At 32.5% G+C, this 20,216-nt stretch overlaps 3 protein-coding genes across 3 annotated transcripts in view; 1 reads left to right on the forward strand and 2 right to left on the reverse strand.

Moving 5' to 3' along the window:
• The window catches only part of LOC111001548 (neuropeptide SIFamide receptor-like), an 88,301-nt gene that overhangs the window by 46,425 nt on the left and 21,660 nt on the right, over positions 1 to 20,216 (forward strand). The window lies entirely within an intron of this gene.
• LOC110997750 lies at positions 8,451 to 9,466 on the reverse strand. Its single transcript, XM_022266056.2, has 2 exons — positions 9,382 to 9,466; positions 8,451 to 8,707 (listed from the first exon to the last, which is right to left on the reverse strand). The coding sequence occupies exons 1-2, from the start codon at positions 9,400 to 9,402 to the stop codon at positions 8,465 to 8,467; spliced, it is 264 nt and encodes an 87-aa protein (XP_022121748.2). The 5' UTR covers positions 9,403 to 9,466; the 3' UTR covers positions 8,451 to 8,464.
• Positions 14,781 to 16,738, reverse strand: LOC110997749 (pupal cuticle protein G1A-like). The gene is made up of 2 exons (XM_022266055.2): positions 16,651 to 16,738; positions 14,781 to 15,226 (listed from the first exon to the last, which is right to left on the reverse strand). Exons 1-2 carry the CDS (start codon positions 16,660 to 16,662, stop codon positions 14,819 to 14,821), a joined length of 420 nt encoding a protein of 139 aa, XP_022121747.2. The 5' UTR covers positions 16,663 to 16,738; the 3' UTR covers positions 14,781 to 14,818.

The following is a 20,216-nucleotide window of genomic DNA, read 5'->3' on the forward strand; positions in this document are numbered from 1 at the left end:
AGTATCTATATATAAGTGTGGATATACTATAAGATCAAGTTTTGTTATCAAATATATAGAGAAATAATTACCATACTAGTAACGCTACTAACCAATTTACAAAAAAAAAAAACACAGTGGCACTGCAACTCACACCTACACTCTTACACCTACACTTGCCTATTAGATTGACAAATGATTCTGAAAGTGATGCAGAATTCTGAGGTCCGGACCTAAATAGGTTGTTTGCTTTTACATTTACATTGTGCCATTGGTTTATTGTTTTATTTGATGTGCTCACGGTGGACTTTAACAAAAATACGAAATGAAAAAGACAGAAATATATAAAATAATGTATTTTATTAATGGTGGATAAGGATCGGCGAGTGGTGTTTAACAATGGGCACCACTGGAGCAGCGTGAACCAGTGGAGCATGCACCAACGGGGCGTGGACGATGGGTCTGTGGTGAACTACTGCGGAGTGCACCGATGCCACTGGAACCACTGGGGCCACGTGATGAACCACTGGGTGAGCAACAGGGACGATTGGAGCAATCACCCCCGCGCTTGCTACGGCTACTAGAGCGAACAGAACTACCTGAAATATGATTTAAATATATTAAAGATGTTTTAGGAATAAGAAAATAACTAAGGAAGTAAAAGTCATTGGAATTGAATAAAAAAAATATCTAATATATATTTAATAAAAACGGTATTGAAACAATTACTAATATCCAATAATTACATAGATAATTAGCAATCATATTTTATTTACAAAATTAAAGAAAAAAAAATTATTTAAAATATTTTCTATTGAAAACGTTTTTAATAATGTTTTATGAAAATAACGCTTAAATTGCATTTACATTAAGTATAATTAAAAATGTATGTAAAAAAAACAAGAATAATTAATAAATCTCAAGTAATAAGCTATAAAAAATGCCCAGTCTATGTGGTTAATAGTGTCCACATGTAGGTAGTCGTTGATTAAATTCCCAGAGACAACAGTAACTTTATAAACTAAAGGGTTAAGTTGCAGCAAGCAAACATTGAAAAAAAAAGTAATCTCTGATTATGGATCTCAAAACTTTAGTAGTTTTGATTCCTACTGTTATTGATAAATAACAATATATATATTTCTTGTGTGCGTGTGTATGTGTCTGAACTCCTCCTAAACGACTGGACCGATTTAGACGAAATTTTTTGTGTGTGTTCAAGGGGATCTAGGAATGGTTTAGATTCACAATTTTGTCCGCTGGACAATGTTTTTTTAATTAATTTTCAATTTATTAGTTGTTGTTGATTTTGGAATGTTTTACATTGGATCCGACAGACGGCGCTACCATCGCAGTGTCAAATTTTAAATAATATTCGAATTTTAATTTTAGTCTGTCCCGAAATTTAAAAAAAGTTTTGTTATCATTGTGTTATATCGTGTGTGACCATGTGCTGGATCGTTAGATATTGTCATAACATTTGAATAATAATTTTCATCAAAATGGCTTATTAAAAATTGAAATTTTGAAATTAAAGACGTGTAGACAGGACAACGCCTGTCGGATCCGCTAGTAACAATATATAAATAATTAAAACCAACGAAAACGGTTTTAATAAATAAATATATCATAAACTTTGACAGAGTAATAATAGTAATATTTTATTATAAGTAAGGAAGAAATTTTATTTAATTTAAATTTAGATATATAATAAGATCTTACCAGCTTGATCATTGTGCTATTGTATCAATGTGACTGTGTCTAACGAACTGCCGTAGTCCTTATATATCCGTTATTTCCATGATCTTGTATAAATCCTTACCTTCGTTGAGAAATCTGCGTCTTAGTACAATCACTAAGTACAGGGTGTTGTTTCCACGAGTTTTAAATATGCAAATGCTTTAGTAGGAAAATTCCAAATTTAAAATCCCCAGGCCACTAAAAATATGAATTAAAAAAAACAAAATATTTTTTTTTCTTTTACACAGCTTTTGGCGAATTCGAATTTAACAAACTAGTCACCACGTATAACTTGTATAAGAAATATATTGTTTTTTTTTTACGAAACTTTTGACGCAGAAATATGTCCCTGAAGACCTAAGAAAATATGAAAATAGAACGAAAAAATACGAAAGCTCAGTTGGAGGCAACTATGAACGTAATCCATCAAAGGACGAAGAAGCCTGAATATTTAGATATCAAATACAAGCATCGGAATTTTGATAAGACCTCTTACATGGCGAAGAAATCACTCTTATCAGCTATACAATATTTTTACATCGATACATATAAAATATTTACTTTCACATTTATATTAAAAGCTAGCGTCTACTTTTTTAAGGTGAGGTGAGAGCTTCTAAGGATTTGTCACCAGTTTTTGATTTATAATTTTTTCTCCGTTTTTTGAGAATTTTCAAATACATATATTTATTTTCATAAAATAAATCAATCGACTCATATGCTTATTTATATCATATTCTATTTATTTATAGATATTTATTTATCTAATTTTATCTGCCCTAGATTAAAAATAATTTCATATAAAGAACGACAAATTAATAAATACGTACACCTTGATCTTTTAACAACAATATAACATCCTGTAAATAAGCACAACAGAGATTTTGTTCGCAAGATCACGACACATTTACAGAAAATTAATTGTATCCGATAGCTTCGTTAAGGTTAACGGTCTAATTCCTGCAATATATACATATTAATATACTATGCAATATAGAACGCGACATTAACTCTTAGATGAACAATCTCGATTAACACCTATGGGCGAAAGATTAGCCTCCATCGAGTTCACCGTGGTAAGTACGCGATACCGGAAGACACTTTGACGACGCTTTGGTTCTAAAACTGGGAAATAAATAGGTTGCTGGAAATAAAAAGCTGTGGATGAAGCTCTGATGTTCCTTCACAAATTAACAATTATAACAACATTAATTTTGGCTTGATAGAAGTCTTGACTTAACAATATCAATGAAGCAGATATCAACAGAGCCGGTGCGGCTGAAAAAGCTAAAGTCTGCAAATACAGGGGTCTAGGCTCCGAATATGATTTTGTCCCATTCGGTGTCGAGACCCTTGGTCCGTGGGGTCCTACCGCTATAAGGCTTTTTAGGGAAATATCAAAAGGGTTCGTCGATATCACTGGAGACAGAAGAGGTGACAGCTACCTGGGACAAAGAATTAGTGAATTAGTCTAGCTATTCAAAGGGGAAACGCTCGTCGAGTCGAGTCGTCGGCATGTGTCAGGCACCAGAGGCTGATCACCTACTTGCCTATTAAGAATGATCATAAAACAGATACAGATGAGGCCAAGACCTAAAATGTATAATTAAAATTAAAATACATAAGCGCTCTAGTAAACAAACTGATCACAATATAAGGCATTGAGGAAGCTATCTATGTATCGGATATTTTGCATCGACTCGTTAATTGCTTTTCCTTATTACAACTCAGGTCATTGTATTTCTGATTACATTTTTATTTGCACAAACACACTCAATAGCGCTTGCATAATTTAATTATAAAAAATGCAAGGCTATTACGACAACATTATTAACTATCTATGCTATTCGGATTTCTGGTCGATATTTTGAAGATGTTTCATAGTCTTTTTTCTCATTCACATTATGAGATTTAAAAACAAAAGTCAGGTTGTTGTCTATTGTTTCTTTTATTTGGTTTACTGAACAAGAGTTTATTCATTAAATCTTTCCCAAATTTTAGAGATTTGTGTTATTTAAATTATGAATTTAGTAGCTCAGATATATTATTAATTAAAATAATCTGTTTTTATAAAAAAAATACATATTATGAGCTATATTACGAGATTAAACAAAACCAACATGGATACTGGCAGGGATATATGAAAACATAGTGGTTTCCAGTCTCTCAATTATGCCGTGTATTTCATTAATTTATGTTATATATTGGAAGCAAATATTTATTTTATGTTTACTACTAAACAGTATGAAAATACTACGTTTTTGGGGAACTAAATGTTTATTAAGTACAAAGAGTGTTTTATTAGCTCAATATTAACAATATTTTTCGTAGATATTGGCATTCATTAACTATTTAATACCATGGTAAAACTCAAACTAATTACGTAAAAAAAATTAAGCCGGCTTGTTGCTCTATTAACTCGTTATTAGTTCTTTACTGTTATGTGCGATCTAAGTGCCTACACAAATAATATACTATATTATATACAAAGGGACAATAGCAAAAATTAATATTGCAAATGGAAGACGAACGAATATCTGTTGTAAGTAATAAATATTTTCATATTTGCAACCTGCTTCAAACCTTTTTATAAATTTGGTGTATATTATTCTGTAAAGTCGAGTGCGAAAAATATTAATTTTAATAAATAGCAGACTTAAGGATTCATCATGAAGATTTTTCTCTGAGCGCCATTAATGTGGCACCTGCGTTCATAGTTAACGTCGTGAAAAATCATCTTATCTTAGACCCAAAAATCAAAGACATTTTTAGTATGTTAGCCATAATATTAAGAATCTTCATAGTAAAATGCGTCACTCACAACAACAAGAGAGTAGCGGAGCCGATACGATGAGTCCCCACTCGCATAAGAATATAAAATAGGCATAGTAATACATATACATATAATAGCACATTTCTTAAGGTAGTTATATATGAATACCAATTATTTATATTATAAGGTACTTTAAAATTGGTAAATGTATTAAAAATACATATAATGAAGGTTGATCACATACTTACGTATAAAATAAAATTATCAAAGAAACATATCCAATGTAAGGTTAACAACCATATATGGTTGTAGCGCCACAGGATTATATTTTATAATTTGTATTAATGTGTAATATAAGATGCTGGATAAATAAATGGTTTCTTAAAACATCTTATAATAGGTGAAATAATAATTGACTCCCAATTGTTAAAAAAAACGTTTGAAATACAGGAGTCTGAAGATTTGAATCTAAATCTAATCTCTAACAACGTGAGTCTTAACTTGGCAATTTAAATTATTAAGTTATATCTAATTTACTTCGATGAGGGTTTAATGTCCGGAAAACAATTTCAATATTATCAAGATTAAGTTCAAACTAGTTTGATCGATAATAGTTTTAGCTTAAAGCCGTAACACCGTATGTTTTTACTTATGGATAATGTTTCTGGAAAAAACATTTGAATTAAAAAAAAATATTTTATATGCTAACACATGAGACGCAAGTGGAATTGGATAGGTCATACACTTCGAAGGGACCCCAATCATATTCTCAAGCAGGCGCTTGATTGGAACCCGCAAGGAAAGCGAAAATGGGGCGGTCCCAAGCAAACCCGGCGCCGTACAGTAGCAGACGAGGCAAAGAGAGCCGGTAGGACTTTGAGCGAGGTGAAATACGAGGCTCAAGACCGAACGCGATGGAGACTCACTGTGGACGCCCTCTGCTCCACCTAGGGGTTATAGGACATTAACTTAACTAACTACCTAACACATGTCGTACATTATTAGGTCTAGGAATGCAGGGTTCCCTACAATATTTATGACTACATTTATTTATTTATTTACACTTCGTTGCTAGAAAGAAACACAAATAACACAATATATATAAATTACAAGGGATGCAACGGGCGGCCTTATCGCTAACAAGCGATCTCTTCCAGGCAACCCTAGTAAGAAAAGAAAACAATAAATTTTTATTTATAATGATGAGTGCAAGAAGTGCATAACCAGAAGTTATATAAAAAACAAAATATATTTATATTAATCTAGAGAAAATAAAAATGAAATAAAAAACAAAAAGTAAAAAGTGAACATGAATCATGATAATCCAATTCAAGATCGGTCTCACGTCAGTTAGTACATGTTATATTAAACATTCTATAGTGCACAAGTTTTGTGCCTCATCGAATTCGAACTTCGAAATTCGAACGCACAATGGTTGGTCGCAGGTTAAAACACTGACTAGACGTAACAGAACTTAAAACAATAACTTGGAAATCATCAAAGGTTGTTAAAGTTACCGTATCCCAGTGCGAACGAGTCTTCCTAATTTCGTGCCAATTTGCACAACCGCTATCTGCAGAACGAACTTAGCAATTACCATCTCATTTAGTATTCACAGTCGCTACTCAGTAATTAAATTGAAAAGCCAGTCATTATAGATATTGGGCGTCTAATTGATCGGGTCAATGACCGTTGGCTATGTTATTCTTAGGTTTGGTTAAGTGCATAATGATGCGGCTAGTAATTGGATGGGGGATATTCTTTAAAGGAGGACGCAATAAGATGCCATTGTATGTTCAAGTAATCTCGATTGTATGTATTATTCATAATTTTAATCAACAATAATTTAATAATTTATACATTTCACTGTCTACTAGCACACAGTAAACAAAATTATATATATTTTATACCGACGAGTTGCGTAAAACTAACGAAAAACATAAAAGTGATTTTTGAAGCGACATAGTAAAACTTCTGTTACAAGTTTCATTACAGTCGGAAATAGAAGAGCCTCTTTTAAATTGATTTTTCTTGAACAACTTGAATTAAATTTAAAACTTTAAATTAAGGTTGAATGGATTTCGAATCACAACAAATGCAGTATGGAGCCAATGCAAACTTTTCATTTATTTAGTAACGTAACTGCTCCAACTGTGCTTTTTAGAAATAGGGCAATAATGGAAAACGTTGGTACAACTAATGTTAATCTATTAACACTACAACCATTTATTGACCTTGGTTCCCGAATTAGTCCTTTCTTTTATAGACAAGTTGGTAGCCTGACGTATGTATATTTGTTATTAAATCACTCGTAATGTTTGCCTTTAGTACAAGCAAATTTTATATATATGTACTTCTGGGAATAATACTTACAATCTTAGTGTTGAAAAATATAATTAAAAATGTCTTCGTTTACTTGCGTTTTTGCCTAGCGTGAACTTGTGCGAATATCGGTCATATCATCCATGGACACATTACTAAAAAGCTCGGGCGGCGTTGCCGATCTTTTAAAATTTACTTGAAGGACCCTAAGAGGAAGAATCGCTGTTGTGGAAAAATCCTAACCATGCTTCTTCAAGTCTTATAGTATATACATATAAATAATATTATAACATTCTTAAAATGATGTGTGTGTTTTTTTAAGTATGTGATTAACATAGCTAAAAAAATTGCAGATAATTTAAACGTGAAACACAATCCAAATGTCACCATTAAGTAATTATAACTAATCCACCTTCACTTTCTAAAGGTTATCGATTACGGGGTCAATATGTGGGGTCGTATTACCGAGTACTGATATTCTTTCATGAATACTTCTAAAGTTTTTATTATGACACATAACTAATTTTATTACCACTCGTCCTTACTTTCGTCTTTTACCGTTGGACATATATATATCAAATCAAATCAAATCAAAATTTGTTTATTCAGTTTAGATGCGACTTAAGGCATGCTTATGAACGTCAAAAACGTTTACAAAATTCGCGAAAGAGCAAAACTACGCCATCCGTTCGCAAGACTACCAGGAGGTCTTGTTCTGAGAAGAACGGGCAAGAAACTCAGCAAGTTTTATCCTCCCTTTACATACATATGAAAATGAATTATTGTTCCTTTGTCTATCTAATCTCGAAGTATTTGTGTGTGTTCAGGGCCTTATAAAGGGTAGTAGGAAACTTAAATAAATTCTAAAGAGAAATACCAAATTTTTTATTAATTAATTTCAATCAATTCAGTCTTTTGTGTTTTTAGAAATAAAAAAATTGTCACCTGAATATATTTATCATCATCATAACATCTGTAGTACGGGGATCTTTTTGGTATGTTTTAAAAATGTTATATTAAATTTTGACATAAACATATGTAGATAAAAGATGTTAACCGGGCCAGATATGTAATAAAATATCGCGTTATGTACCCTTAGGCCTTAGGATATATTAGCGTACCTTTTTACAAGTAATATCATTAGCAGAGCAAACATTTATTTAATAATTTAGCCAAATTGCCAACTTAAATTATTTAAGTTACATACAACATTACATACATATTAATAAGAAGAACTGGTGCGTTAAGAATGCCGCCTTCCTTTCAAAAGACATTAGTAATCACCCATATTGAAGTTCCAGAACTATGTTTTATAATAGTTACTCTACAATGTAAATGCAAATCTCTTTGTTCTAAATATTCTTCCTTGCATATTGATGTCTAAAATTAGTCGATTTCATTCAAACATTTATTTCGACTTTACCACAAACATGAATGAATATACAACGGAACTAAACTAATCATAACTTACTATTACGACCCACTTGAAATACACGTGTCAAATCCTCGGCCGCCTCATTGCGAATACATACATTTAAATATCTCCCAGTACTTTGTAAATCAAACACAGACTTATTAAAATAGGTAATAATAATTGCTCGTATAACAATTTTTATGTTATGGTAAATAATACCAGATATATTTAAAATAAATTTATTTTCCAAAGAGATGGTAATGTGATTTCACTTTGTATTTAACGACGGGTGGATGTGCTATGATAGGAGAGTGATGCACAATTGGGGCGTGGTGGTATATCGGCGCGTGGTGGTATATAGGTGCGTGGTGGACGATTGGTGCGTGGTATAGAGGAGCATGGTGGATTCCTGGATATACCGCTGAATGGGCTATGTATCCGGGCGATGGCTCCGCCACTATTACCGCTACTACTGCGAAGAGCTGAAAACATAATTGTTATTAATTGAAAGATTAATTAGGTAGCCCTTTCTGACTGCTTACCGCATTTTCCCCAGTGTTAACTAGGTCCTAGCATCAGATTATATTATATCCTATTTGTGAATATAAAAATGGAGAAGCACACCTAAATTACCTAGTGGTATGCAATGTACGATCTATTTCTTAATCATCAAATATTACATTAGAAATTCTACTTCTGCTCTATCCTAATTGTTGTTATTCTTGTATTTCTTATTCTTTTGCAAATCCGTGAATCCAATGAATCCATGAGATTATCTTTTTGTTTTATTTTTTAAAATTATATTAAATTAAGATTATTGATTTTATATAATATATATTTTTATAAGATTTGGTTTTGCACTATGGATTATATGGATAATTTTTTTTCTTATAAGGTTTGCTTGGACGAGATAGCTTGTTATCCATAATATTATAATTTTTAATATTAGTTTTTCTCAAACTGAAACCTAGTGTAAATAAATCATTTTACAAAAATAGTCCATCTCTTACGATGTGTTTAAGGAGTGCGACCGAATAACGCGGCAAAATATTTTTTATAACATATTATTATAAATAATCATATAAATAACGAAACAACGACAATGTAGGTCGTATGTCAGGTAAGTATAACTTAATTAGGTAGTAAAGGTACTTACGATAAGCAGAAGTCGTGTCATCTTGATAAACAGGTCCTGTGTGAGCTAACCACAGTTTATCTGTCTATATATACTTATCTATGTATAGCCTTACACCATAGACATAAATGTTATAGACTTCCCGACTTTTGTAATCGTTATTGTTACTGATGATATAATTGTTTTACGTGGTATCATTTTTCTCAATTCTTCCTTATAATAAATTTGAATAGGTATTGACGTTGATATTAATAATTGTTTTATTATATTCTATGGAGAATTAATCACGTAATATTACGGCCAGCCCTTTTTAGAGATTACATAAACTATAACAAAGATTTCTTACTTAAAAAAAATCACTATGCAATTGAATTTTTTTTCTCACTTTTGCTGTACTTTTTTAATAACATTCCATTTTAGATCAGGATTAATATTTTGTTAGTTAGCAATAGTTATTAAGTATAAAGCATTCTATATTTTCCTGTTAAAGCGTGTAGAATCAGTTTTTGTTGACATTTTTGTGTGTGATGATTCCCAGGAGAGAGGTTACACTCTTAATGTAATGCTTGTCAGCAAACCTTTCCAAAACGTCTAACGTTATTGTCTTAATAAGCGTTCAACTATATTTATTATAAAAATTATATATAGGCAGTAGGATTAACCGCCAAACCTCACAAAAACGCAGGTGTATGCCAAGTTCAGCGCCACCCAAAGCTGGGACCTAACCTTGCTTTTGCCAATGGGAAATACGTCGCTTTGGAATATTATTCTCGAAGGTTTGAAGGGAAGCAAATTGGCAAGCAACTATAAATCGCTATAATCCCGCGAGGATTTCCTTTATTTTATCTTGTATAAATAATATATGGAATATTATTTTTTTGTTTACTATTCAATATTTAAGACTTAGGGTCCTTCAAGAGAAGAGTGTATCAATTCTTAAAAGGCCGCCAACGCACTCGCGAACCCTCTGGCATTGAGCGTGTCCATGGGCGGCGGTATCACTTAACATCAGGTGAGCCTCCTGCCCGTTTTCCCCCTGTGTCAAATGTGTGATTTTTTGTGTTTCACTCATGTGTGAAACTCTTATGAAAATCCCTTCGGCAGTTTTTATGTTTATCGCGTTACTATATCAGAATAAAGATTTATAAAAGTTCATACTGCTTACGCTAATTTCTGGACTTTCTTACAAATGGTACTCAACTTTTTTTACTTCTCGCTACTCGGCAAATTAAATTTATATATAAAAACATTTATTCACAGAGTCTGGCTGATATACATAATATTACTATGTTAAGTCGGGTTAGAATTAAAATAAGATACGGTCGTATTAGCCCCATGGCCCGGTGACATTCTAGTTAAGGCTGTGAGGTCGTTTATATGTCGGTCAATGGCGCTTTTTTTGCACTTTACACTGGTTGATAGTACATTAATTACATAATTATCGCTAGATATGTAGAATTACGATTTATTCTAGATAGTTCTTTTGATCTGATACGATAGCTAAAGTATTGCTATTACAATCATCGTTATGAAAGCATATAATATATTACTAGGCAAGATTATGTGTGAGCTGTATTGGCCCTGTGGTGTCAGCGTGTGACTCTCATCTCTGTGGTGGTAACTTTAGAGAACTGTGCACCGATGGACTCTCTGTCTATGTGTAATTTCTCGTAAGGAAAACATCGTGACGCCTTAGATAAAAAGTTGACGGCGTCTGTCAGACATACCAGGGGATTAAAAAGGTATATATCATCTACTCGTGTATTAACAAAAGCAAATTACCACGAAACAGATTGATAAATCTGAGAGACCTTTAAAGGACCTCAAAACGTCGCAGCGCTGCTATTTTTCGCAAATGTCTAAATAGAGATAAATATCTGTGTCTATTTTATGAATTATTTTTCTTTGTTGGTTTGTCTTCTGTGGCTGGCATACATTGAGTAGAAGATGTGCATTTTTTAAATTAAAGTGCACATACCACGAATCAGGCACTGGTACAGCTGGTACATTGCTTTAACCCAAAGGTTTTTTAAGCAATGTGGATCATTATCACTATTACAAAGCAATTAAATGAAATTTTAAATCAACAAGATTAAATAAAAATCAACCAAAATTTGATAAACAATCTAGAAAGTTTATAGGTTTTGATTGTTAAGCCTTCACGACAAAACTCTTAGAAGCTTTTTAAGATAATTCCATTTAGAGAATTAATATTTATTTTTGAAAAAGTTTGGGGACATTGAAGGAAACAACATGGCGGCCTAATTCAAGTTCTTTTATCTCATCTCAGTAAACACTGGTTTATTATTTATTTATTTTATTTATTCATAATAACCAACCAATGCTAGTAAAACAATACGATTATGTTGAATAAAAAATCTTATATCGTAAAATGTATAGATAATAATGTGTGGAAAAATAAGTACTGTCTTACAGACGATCAAAGATTCGTTCACCTGAGAACGCGTTTGATGTAAACCACAATCAATAATATATTTGTATTATAAATACTTTCGATATTATACTTTGTATGGTTTGTTCATTTTCATGAAGTAACTTGCTTTTAAATTTCCAACCTTCTCCCGTAATGTATGGGCCGGGCCAGAAGGCTATATTATACATTAAAAATAATCCATTATAATTCTACCCTTTTAGCTAATGTCCTTTTTTGTCTTGTATACAAAAGCATAAACGAAGTGTACTTTGATTATAAGAGTGTAACTGATTTGTTTTCTATGGATTTTTTGGCTTTTCTCTCACACTAAATATTTAACATTTAACATTTGGTAAAAGAATTTGGCTTTATACGACACAAAAAGAAAAGAACAGGTGGCACAGTGCAGACAAAAATGGAAATATTTGGAGCAGGCCTTTTCCAAAAAGGGGACACAGATATCTAGAAAGAATGATACGATAGAAGTAGAAATTTAAGGTAACTGAAATAAAAGGCTTTTTTATTATTATTGCTGCGCGTCGGATTATATCTATATATGTATATAAAGGTACTTCAGCCCGTCGAATGAACCAATACGTTAGTTTCATATACCTAAATAGGACGAGAATTTCCGGTCCCCTGAGGACAAGTGTAATCAGCCGCTGGTTAGGTTGTATTGTTAACCTACATGCCTAACTAGGTCGGTAGGTAAACAGGTATCACGTATCGAATCCTTATGATAAATTACCTTTCAGCTTTTTTTGTTAACATGAAATTGCCGATACCGTTACACATTTTATGAAATCTTATGTTTGTTAACAAAGCTATGTAAACAAACAAACTTGGATTTTGTACTTAAATGCTTGATTCTTTAAAGTTTTAAAATTTCATGTTTTATCCTATATTACCGCATTGTTGTTATTAATAGAGTATACTAGTTATTGCGAAAAAGCAAAAAGATGGGCTAACTCGCTTTATCTGTACGCGCTCAAATATAATGTAGTTTTGGAATAAAACGTTTCACAGGTAGCAATCACATAAAATAAATATTTGTTTTTTTTTTAATTTACCCATAAATTTAAAACTAAACTTTATGTTACGGTAAAACATAAATTGATTACTAACTTGTCAAATAAAAAATTATATACTGCCCAGACGCCTTTTGAGAAATCATGTATCAAATTTCTGATAGTAGTAGTATATTAGTAACACAAAGGTAACTTTTTTTAAAATTTAACAACCGTGTGCTTAATTAAAATAATAAAAATACGAAAATATCTTGCATTATTTAATGCATATAAGTATTATAACTTTAATCTTAAATAGGTGTGTAAATATTTGGTTTAAACTGGCATAAGTTACAATTACGTATAAATAAAAATAATATAATACAAACATCGTTTTACAATTAATTAATAATGTTTGTTTGCTTACGTTAGTTATCTTACAGAAGTTACACAGCTTAGATTTAGAAGACATGTTAACTTATCAATTACATGAAAACTTGTTGGTCAAGAACTGGCCGATCATCGAGCGTCAAGTCTACTATACAAAGATACCATCGTGATACTGGGTTTTGACAATATTTCTCGATACTCCTACTTAAAGAAAAATGGAGTATGCCAGAACGGGTTTATCTGATGAGAAAATAACGTGCTGACGTGAGATACAGATATTGGTACATGGTGGATGATCGGGGCGTGGATAATTGGTGTATGGAAAAACGGATGAAACACTGACAGAAGAATTGGCTTCGGCGCCGGCGCAGGCTTGCCACTTGCAGCAGCTAATGCTGATAGTATAAGCTGAAAGAAAACATACAAAGTAGTGATGATTAATTATTTGTAGGATGACATTTGAATAAAATAACAACTTCAAAACGTTACAGACTAATAACGAGTTTTTACGAGAAGTAAGATTAGATAAGCAAATGAATAGGTTAAAGTTTTTAAAACTCACCATGCAAACGATTTTGGTCGCCATCGTATGGTTTTGAATCGAATAAATATCTATACTAAAACATCGCAATATATACAGCTTAGTAAAAATCTAAATAATTCGGTTGCGCCTCCCCAGTTCATATATGGTTAGTTATTTACCATATAACAGCTCGAATTTCTAAACAAATTACGTGGAAAAATTCTTTTTGTATGTTAGTTAGATTTTCCTTGAAGCGATATAACGTATACACTTACCTAATATTATTATGTACTATACATCTGATCAGTTTGACACGAGGATGTAATGTTGACTATAATACAACACACAGATAAAGTAATTATAATTTCTTAATAGTTTATAAATCTGATGCCTAGAAGTTGCAACGCCACGGGGTTAAAAAAATAGAGACTATTAATCTAAAGCGTTAACCCGTTCTTACCCCGAATAATAAAAATATTAGATGATTTTGAGAATATAGCTAAATTTAATCTGTATTACTCCATTATCCTTCAATATTATTTTTTTACTTTTACGAAATTAAAAACACATTGATCTTAATTTTTTTAAATTGTATTGAAGCAATTTTTAATAAAAAAAAATCCTAAGTTTAATACCAGTAACAATTTTGTTGGAAACGACATTGTATTTCCTTTTTAATTTCGTCTCCGTTGATAGTTGACATTAAGTGTACTTTGTTTTCACTATTACCACGGAGTTCGTATAGGGCCATATACAGACAAGTAGCATAAATTGTGACATACACTTACATATGTTTGTTTCATAGGAAATGGAGTTTATTAACTCAGTTATCAATAGTATTGACTTTAACATATTATGGCAATAAAATATATAGGTTTTTATGAATTCGTCATCAACTAGAGTAATTTAACCTTTTTGCTATTTTTCTGAAAAACTTACAAAATAACATATCATTATTTGTTCCCAGACTTCATTAAGTATCGGTAACCAAAGGAAACCATGTAATTAAATTGAAAGTAAAATTTGAAATAAAATTCTAAATAGGAGTAATTAATACACAATAATGTCGGAGGTAAATCGTTTATTAAAGCCTAGTCATAAAAATTAGTGGATAGCAATAACGGGGAGAGCCTTGATGGGAGAGTGGTGTACAACTGAGCTGCTGTGGGCAACAGCTGATGGGGCGGTCTTGACTACAACGGGGGCAACAGCGTGTACGACTGGGGCGTGAACCAATGGTGCGTGAACCACTGGGGCGTGTACTACTGGTGCGTGAACCACTGGTGTGACAACGGATTTGACCACGGGATAGGTAGCGACCACAGGTGTGTGGACGGCGTGCACCACTGGAGATCCGTGGCTGACAACCTGGCTGCTCTTGGTGATGGTGGTTTTGGAACCCACAACTGGGACGGTGTGAACCACTGGGCTGTGGACTGCAACAACTGGGGTCTGTTGAAGGAGAACTCCTGGGGCGGCGGCGGCGCATGCCACGAAAGCAGCGAATAACACCTGTAATATATCAAGTTACACTGTCAAAGTAAAAAGGACTATACACACGGGTACAAAGATCTGTCCGGAATGTGAAAAGAAAGACTTTAATTGTTAATAACGGAATCGACCCGCTTGTCTTTGGATAATATTAGTCCATTTGCTTTTGATAGCAAATGGACTAATATTAATACGTTTTGTCTTTTGTTTTACTTGGGGGTTACTGGACATGCCCGGCGTTATCATCAAAAACTATTTACAATAAGAAAATGCCATTAGATGAATATTGACTTATATTGTAAAATAAAGTAAATTAGCAATTTCGTTTACCTTGTGGAACCTAATGGAACCAAACTCAGCGAAAAAGCTAAAAGGAATTCAAGTTTTTATGATCGAATTTATTATATGATTATTGGTAATTCGTATACCAGACAATACCTTACATTGAATATATAATTCTTTATTCGAGGCTTTGATATAATGCTACTATTATGTTTGTATACTACTTATATATGTATTATTGCCGAAAGAATTAGTACAATGAAAACGTAAAAATAACCTTTGAAGCAAAAATTACTGTCTGTTGATGAAAGATTTCATTTAAAATTACAATATTACGGTCATGTATGTGTGTCTCCTCGCAATGTTTGAAGTAAATAGCGAAGCAAAGAACTTTATAAGTTTAACTAAAACAATTGAAAGCTTGTGTCCGGTAAACCTGTAAGTTCTTTAAAAACACAACACGGTTAATTAACATTTAACTATTACTTTACAATAGTTTCTTAATATTTCGTAATTATAGATAACTTATTTAAAATTTAAATTGAATCCCTAACGATCACTTCAAACTTATCTGATCACAGTTAGAAATAGTCGTTTCGTTAATGGACAATTTCGAAACAAAAGATGTTAAAGGTTAGTTTGACTGGTAGACGCGACCTGACCTGATCAGATTAGAGTGTAAAAAGATAATGAATAAATAAAATATTTATATATGACCTTTTTGTACAAAACATATTGGAACTTTTTTCTTAATTACAAATACTAGTTTATACTAATAGTCGCATCGATAGGTAATCGTAAAAGCAAAACATCTCTCTCGAAGTACATTTTGTTGTGCCTTTTTTTCATCATTCAACTATGTCGTGGAAATGAAATATTTACTCTCGTGTTTTGAAAATCAATATTTTTTTCTTTAATTAATGAAACTTTTCAATATAACCCCATGGTGACTCTAAATAATGTATTCCAACTATTAAACCAAGCCTCAGAGCCTTAATCAAGCACTCAGAATTGTTAATTAATTTAATAAAGATATAATTTCTTTACTGACTGGGAATTTTAATTCATAATGCACTTTAACTATATGTATTAAACAATTAGATATATTTTAACTACACTGCGAATTTTAGATTGCTAATTAAAAAAATCAAAAAAACACTCACGAATTTCTGCATGTTTAGTAGTTTTTGGTAGCGAACAGTAGATGATACCGTGAGGAGGTAGCCGAAATATCTAACTTGATCTCCTCGATGGCCAGCTTATATACCAACTGCCGAAACTTCACAATTGCGTACTTGAAATTCATATTTCACAAGCGACGAATAAGCTTAAATGGATGCGGTATTTTATACAGTGGCTGATTTTCTTCAATGAGCTATAAAAAAAGTTAACATTCTACGTGATCCTTTTATCCCTTTTATTTTCCTTTAACAATGTATCTAAAATAATTATAGTAGTTGATATATCATGTACTACTTTCATTAAGTTTTTTAATTCTTATTAATTTAGTTAGGTTAAGTATTTTGTTATATTTTTTCAGTATGATGTTTGTATAAGACTATAATATACAATCCATACTGTTTTTATATGTTTATAAAAACATTAATGAATTAACAAAATAAACATTAAATTACCGTTATTTTTATGTAGAACCTGTCCAATAAGAAAAATAAAAATGGCGCTACAACCTTTTAAGGTCTGCGCTTCGGATATGTTTCGTGATCATTTGTTCTGTCTAATACGAGTAGGTGATAAGCCTAGTGCCTGACACAAACCGCCGACTGGGTATAAGGCATACCGGTTTCCTTGCGATATTTTCGTTTCCCCTCACCATACAATGCCGAAGATCGAAGTTACAAATAGAGTCGCCTGCTGAATCTACTAGGCCACTTATCTTTGTCCAATATAAAACGATATAAGCTCAATACTAGACGACTAGTGTTGAGTGCTATAATATAATGATCATATATTATGAATTACATCCCAATTCTATTAAATTCTGAAACGGCATCTTACGAATTATTTAATTATTTAAATGCCGTATCCAACGAGCTTTCACCTTCGTTTCTCATGATTTAAGACAAGTTTGGATTTATTATTATGAATATAATATTATGAATGTATGTCGAGTAAGTAGGTCGATGCCAAGTTCACTCACTTACGTAACTAATCGTTTATAGTATCAGTAATAATATACTTAGAGGAAGCAGGCATTAACATAACTTATAATTATTGTTAATGTTTAAACATTATCATATGTTTTATTTGTAGTAATAATAAGCCTTTATTCATCCATATCTTAATGACATACATTTGTAATGAATTTAAGATTACTTGTTATTATTTTACAAATTTATTATTTAAATCACGTTTATTTTTAAATAATATTTATATTCAATTTACAAGCTACTTTATTTTGATGATTGTACTTGATTCACGATGTAACGAATTTATGATGATATGTTATTACTTTACAATTTTATTATGTTTATAATTAATATTTATAATTTACAGTATAGATTATTTGATGATTGTATTTGTTTAATATGTTTTACTCGATGTAAGTTAGTTGATTGACTCGATACCGACAGTGACAAACATAATTTTTCAACCGTGGTGGAAGGTAGTCCATAGCCGTGTTAAAAGTATTATTAGCCGTGTTATAAGTGTTATTATTCAATTTTTAACAATAGTGTTAGCTTTTATAAGTCAAATTTGAAGTAATACAGAATACGTAAAATCAGTGAAGTGAATAATAGTGAATCTAATCAAGCTATGAAGTGCCATGGCTGTAATAACGTATTAAATGTCGATCATTTTTTAAAGTGTAATAATTGCAAACGCAAGTTTTGTTATGAATGCCTTGATGTTGCTGCCGGGTCGACTAAGCAGCTCAGTGCTGAGCAATTGGCATCACTTAATTGTCCTCTGTGTCAGAATGTAACTCGGCGTAAAAACAATGACGATAATACTCCTGTCCGGCGGGGTCGCAATAACCAATCACCAAGCGCCTCCTCATATATAACGACGTGTAAAGAGCCTGAGTGTGATTTTGCTACGAAAACTTCTGCAGGCGCTGACTTTTCTAAGCAGCCGGTTACGTTGGACAGTATTAGCAAACTTATAGACTTGAAACTGTCCCCTGACTCATCGTTTATGCTAAATCTACGGTCCGCGCTTAGAAAGGACTTGAAGGACATGGTGACCGACGAGGTTAGCCGAGCTGTTGAGTTGGTAAAGGCTGACTTCACGACGACAACGGATTTTATCATCTTAGAACAAAATGATTTGAAGTCAAATATTGCAGACAAAGACAATCGAATCAGGGTACTCGAGACTGAACTTACGAAATCTCAAAACACGTTATCAAAACTCCAGAGTCGTTTATTTACAGTTGAAAAGATTTCACGTGACTTAAACCTCGAGATTCACGAGGTACCCGAAAGCAAGACTGAGAATCTGATGGAGTTATTCAAAAAACTCTGTGAGTGTTTAAATGTTGTGGTATCTGAGAGTGATGTTAAAGCATGTCGTCGTGTAGCTAAGATGGACTCAAACTCCAAAAGGCCGCGAAACATACTAGTTACCCTCTCAACGCAGCGTCAGCGTGATACACTCTTGTCTGCGTTGACTCGCTTCAATAAGTCCCACCCTGACACCAAACTATCTACTACCGATATTGGTATTGGCGGCTCGTCGTCGAGCAGGATATACTTGTCTGAACATTTGTCTCCTGAAGCTAAAGAGTTACACCGTGCGGCACGTAAATTTTCTACTGACAAGAACTACAGGTTTGTTTGGGTGCGATATGGCCAAATTTATGTTCGTAAGGATGAATCAAGCCCGGCCATTCTAATTAAAAGTCATGATTCCTTCACTAAATTGTCTTAATTGTTATTACTACTACTAATTTGTTTGTTTATCATTGCTTAGTAAGTTACTTGATCAATTTTTGTTTTTATATACTGAATCACACGTTATTTCCACAATGATTAATATATTTTATCAAAATGTAAACAGAATTCGTAGCAAGTTAACTCAATTTTCTTTAAATCTGTTAAATTCTAACTTCGATATTATATGCTTGACGGAAACGAACTTAAATATGAGTGTTTTCGATGGCGAAGTTGTTGACGCCCGTTACAATCTCTTCAGACGAGATCGTGCGGATTCCTCCTGTGCTAAAACCGAGGGAGGTGGAGTTTTACTCGCCGTCCATAAAAAATACCAGGTCATCCGTCAAGCATCGTGGGATAGTGATATGGAGGATGTCTGGGTTACTCTTATTCCTGAAGCACGTGACACTTCTCGCATAAATTTATGTGTTTGCTATTTGCCTCCTGATATTAGAATTAACAAGCTTGAACTCTTTTATAGCCATTGCCAAAATTTACTTCTTAATCGTTTCCCTTTGGATAATTTCTTATTAATTGGTGATTTTAACACACCTGATTACTCTGATTCGATTAATCCCTCTCTGTCAATTTCCCCTAACCCGAGTAAGAAGCTCCTTCTACTAAATGAATTAATGTCACTGTGTAATCTAAAACAGCATAACTTTATCACAAATGCAAACGCTCGCTTGTTGGATTTGGTGCTTTCTAATATAGATTGTATAAGTGTCAATGAAACACTTGCATTAAGTTTGTTAGATAAAAATCATCCCGCAATTTTGATTACTCTTTCTCCGATTCAGATTTCTAAAGGGCTTCAACGCGCTAACATTAAA

This window comes from Pieris rapae, chromosome 17 (genome assembly GCF_905147795.1).
Source record: "Pieris rapae chromosome 17, ilPieRapa1.1, whole genome shotgun sequence".
NCBI lineage: Eukaryota > Metazoa > Arthropoda > Insecta > Lepidoptera > Pieridae > Pieris > Pieris rapae.

Bases quoted from the DNA above. Each gene is read 5' to 3' on its own strand.
- LOC110997750 (XM_022266056.2), bottom strand. From the start codon at position 9,402: ATGACACGACTTCTGCTTATC. The intron at 8,708-9,381 runs GTAAGTACCTTT...TTATGTTTTCAG, and splicing joins TGACACGACTTCTGCTTATC to CTCTTCGCAGTAGTAGCGGT.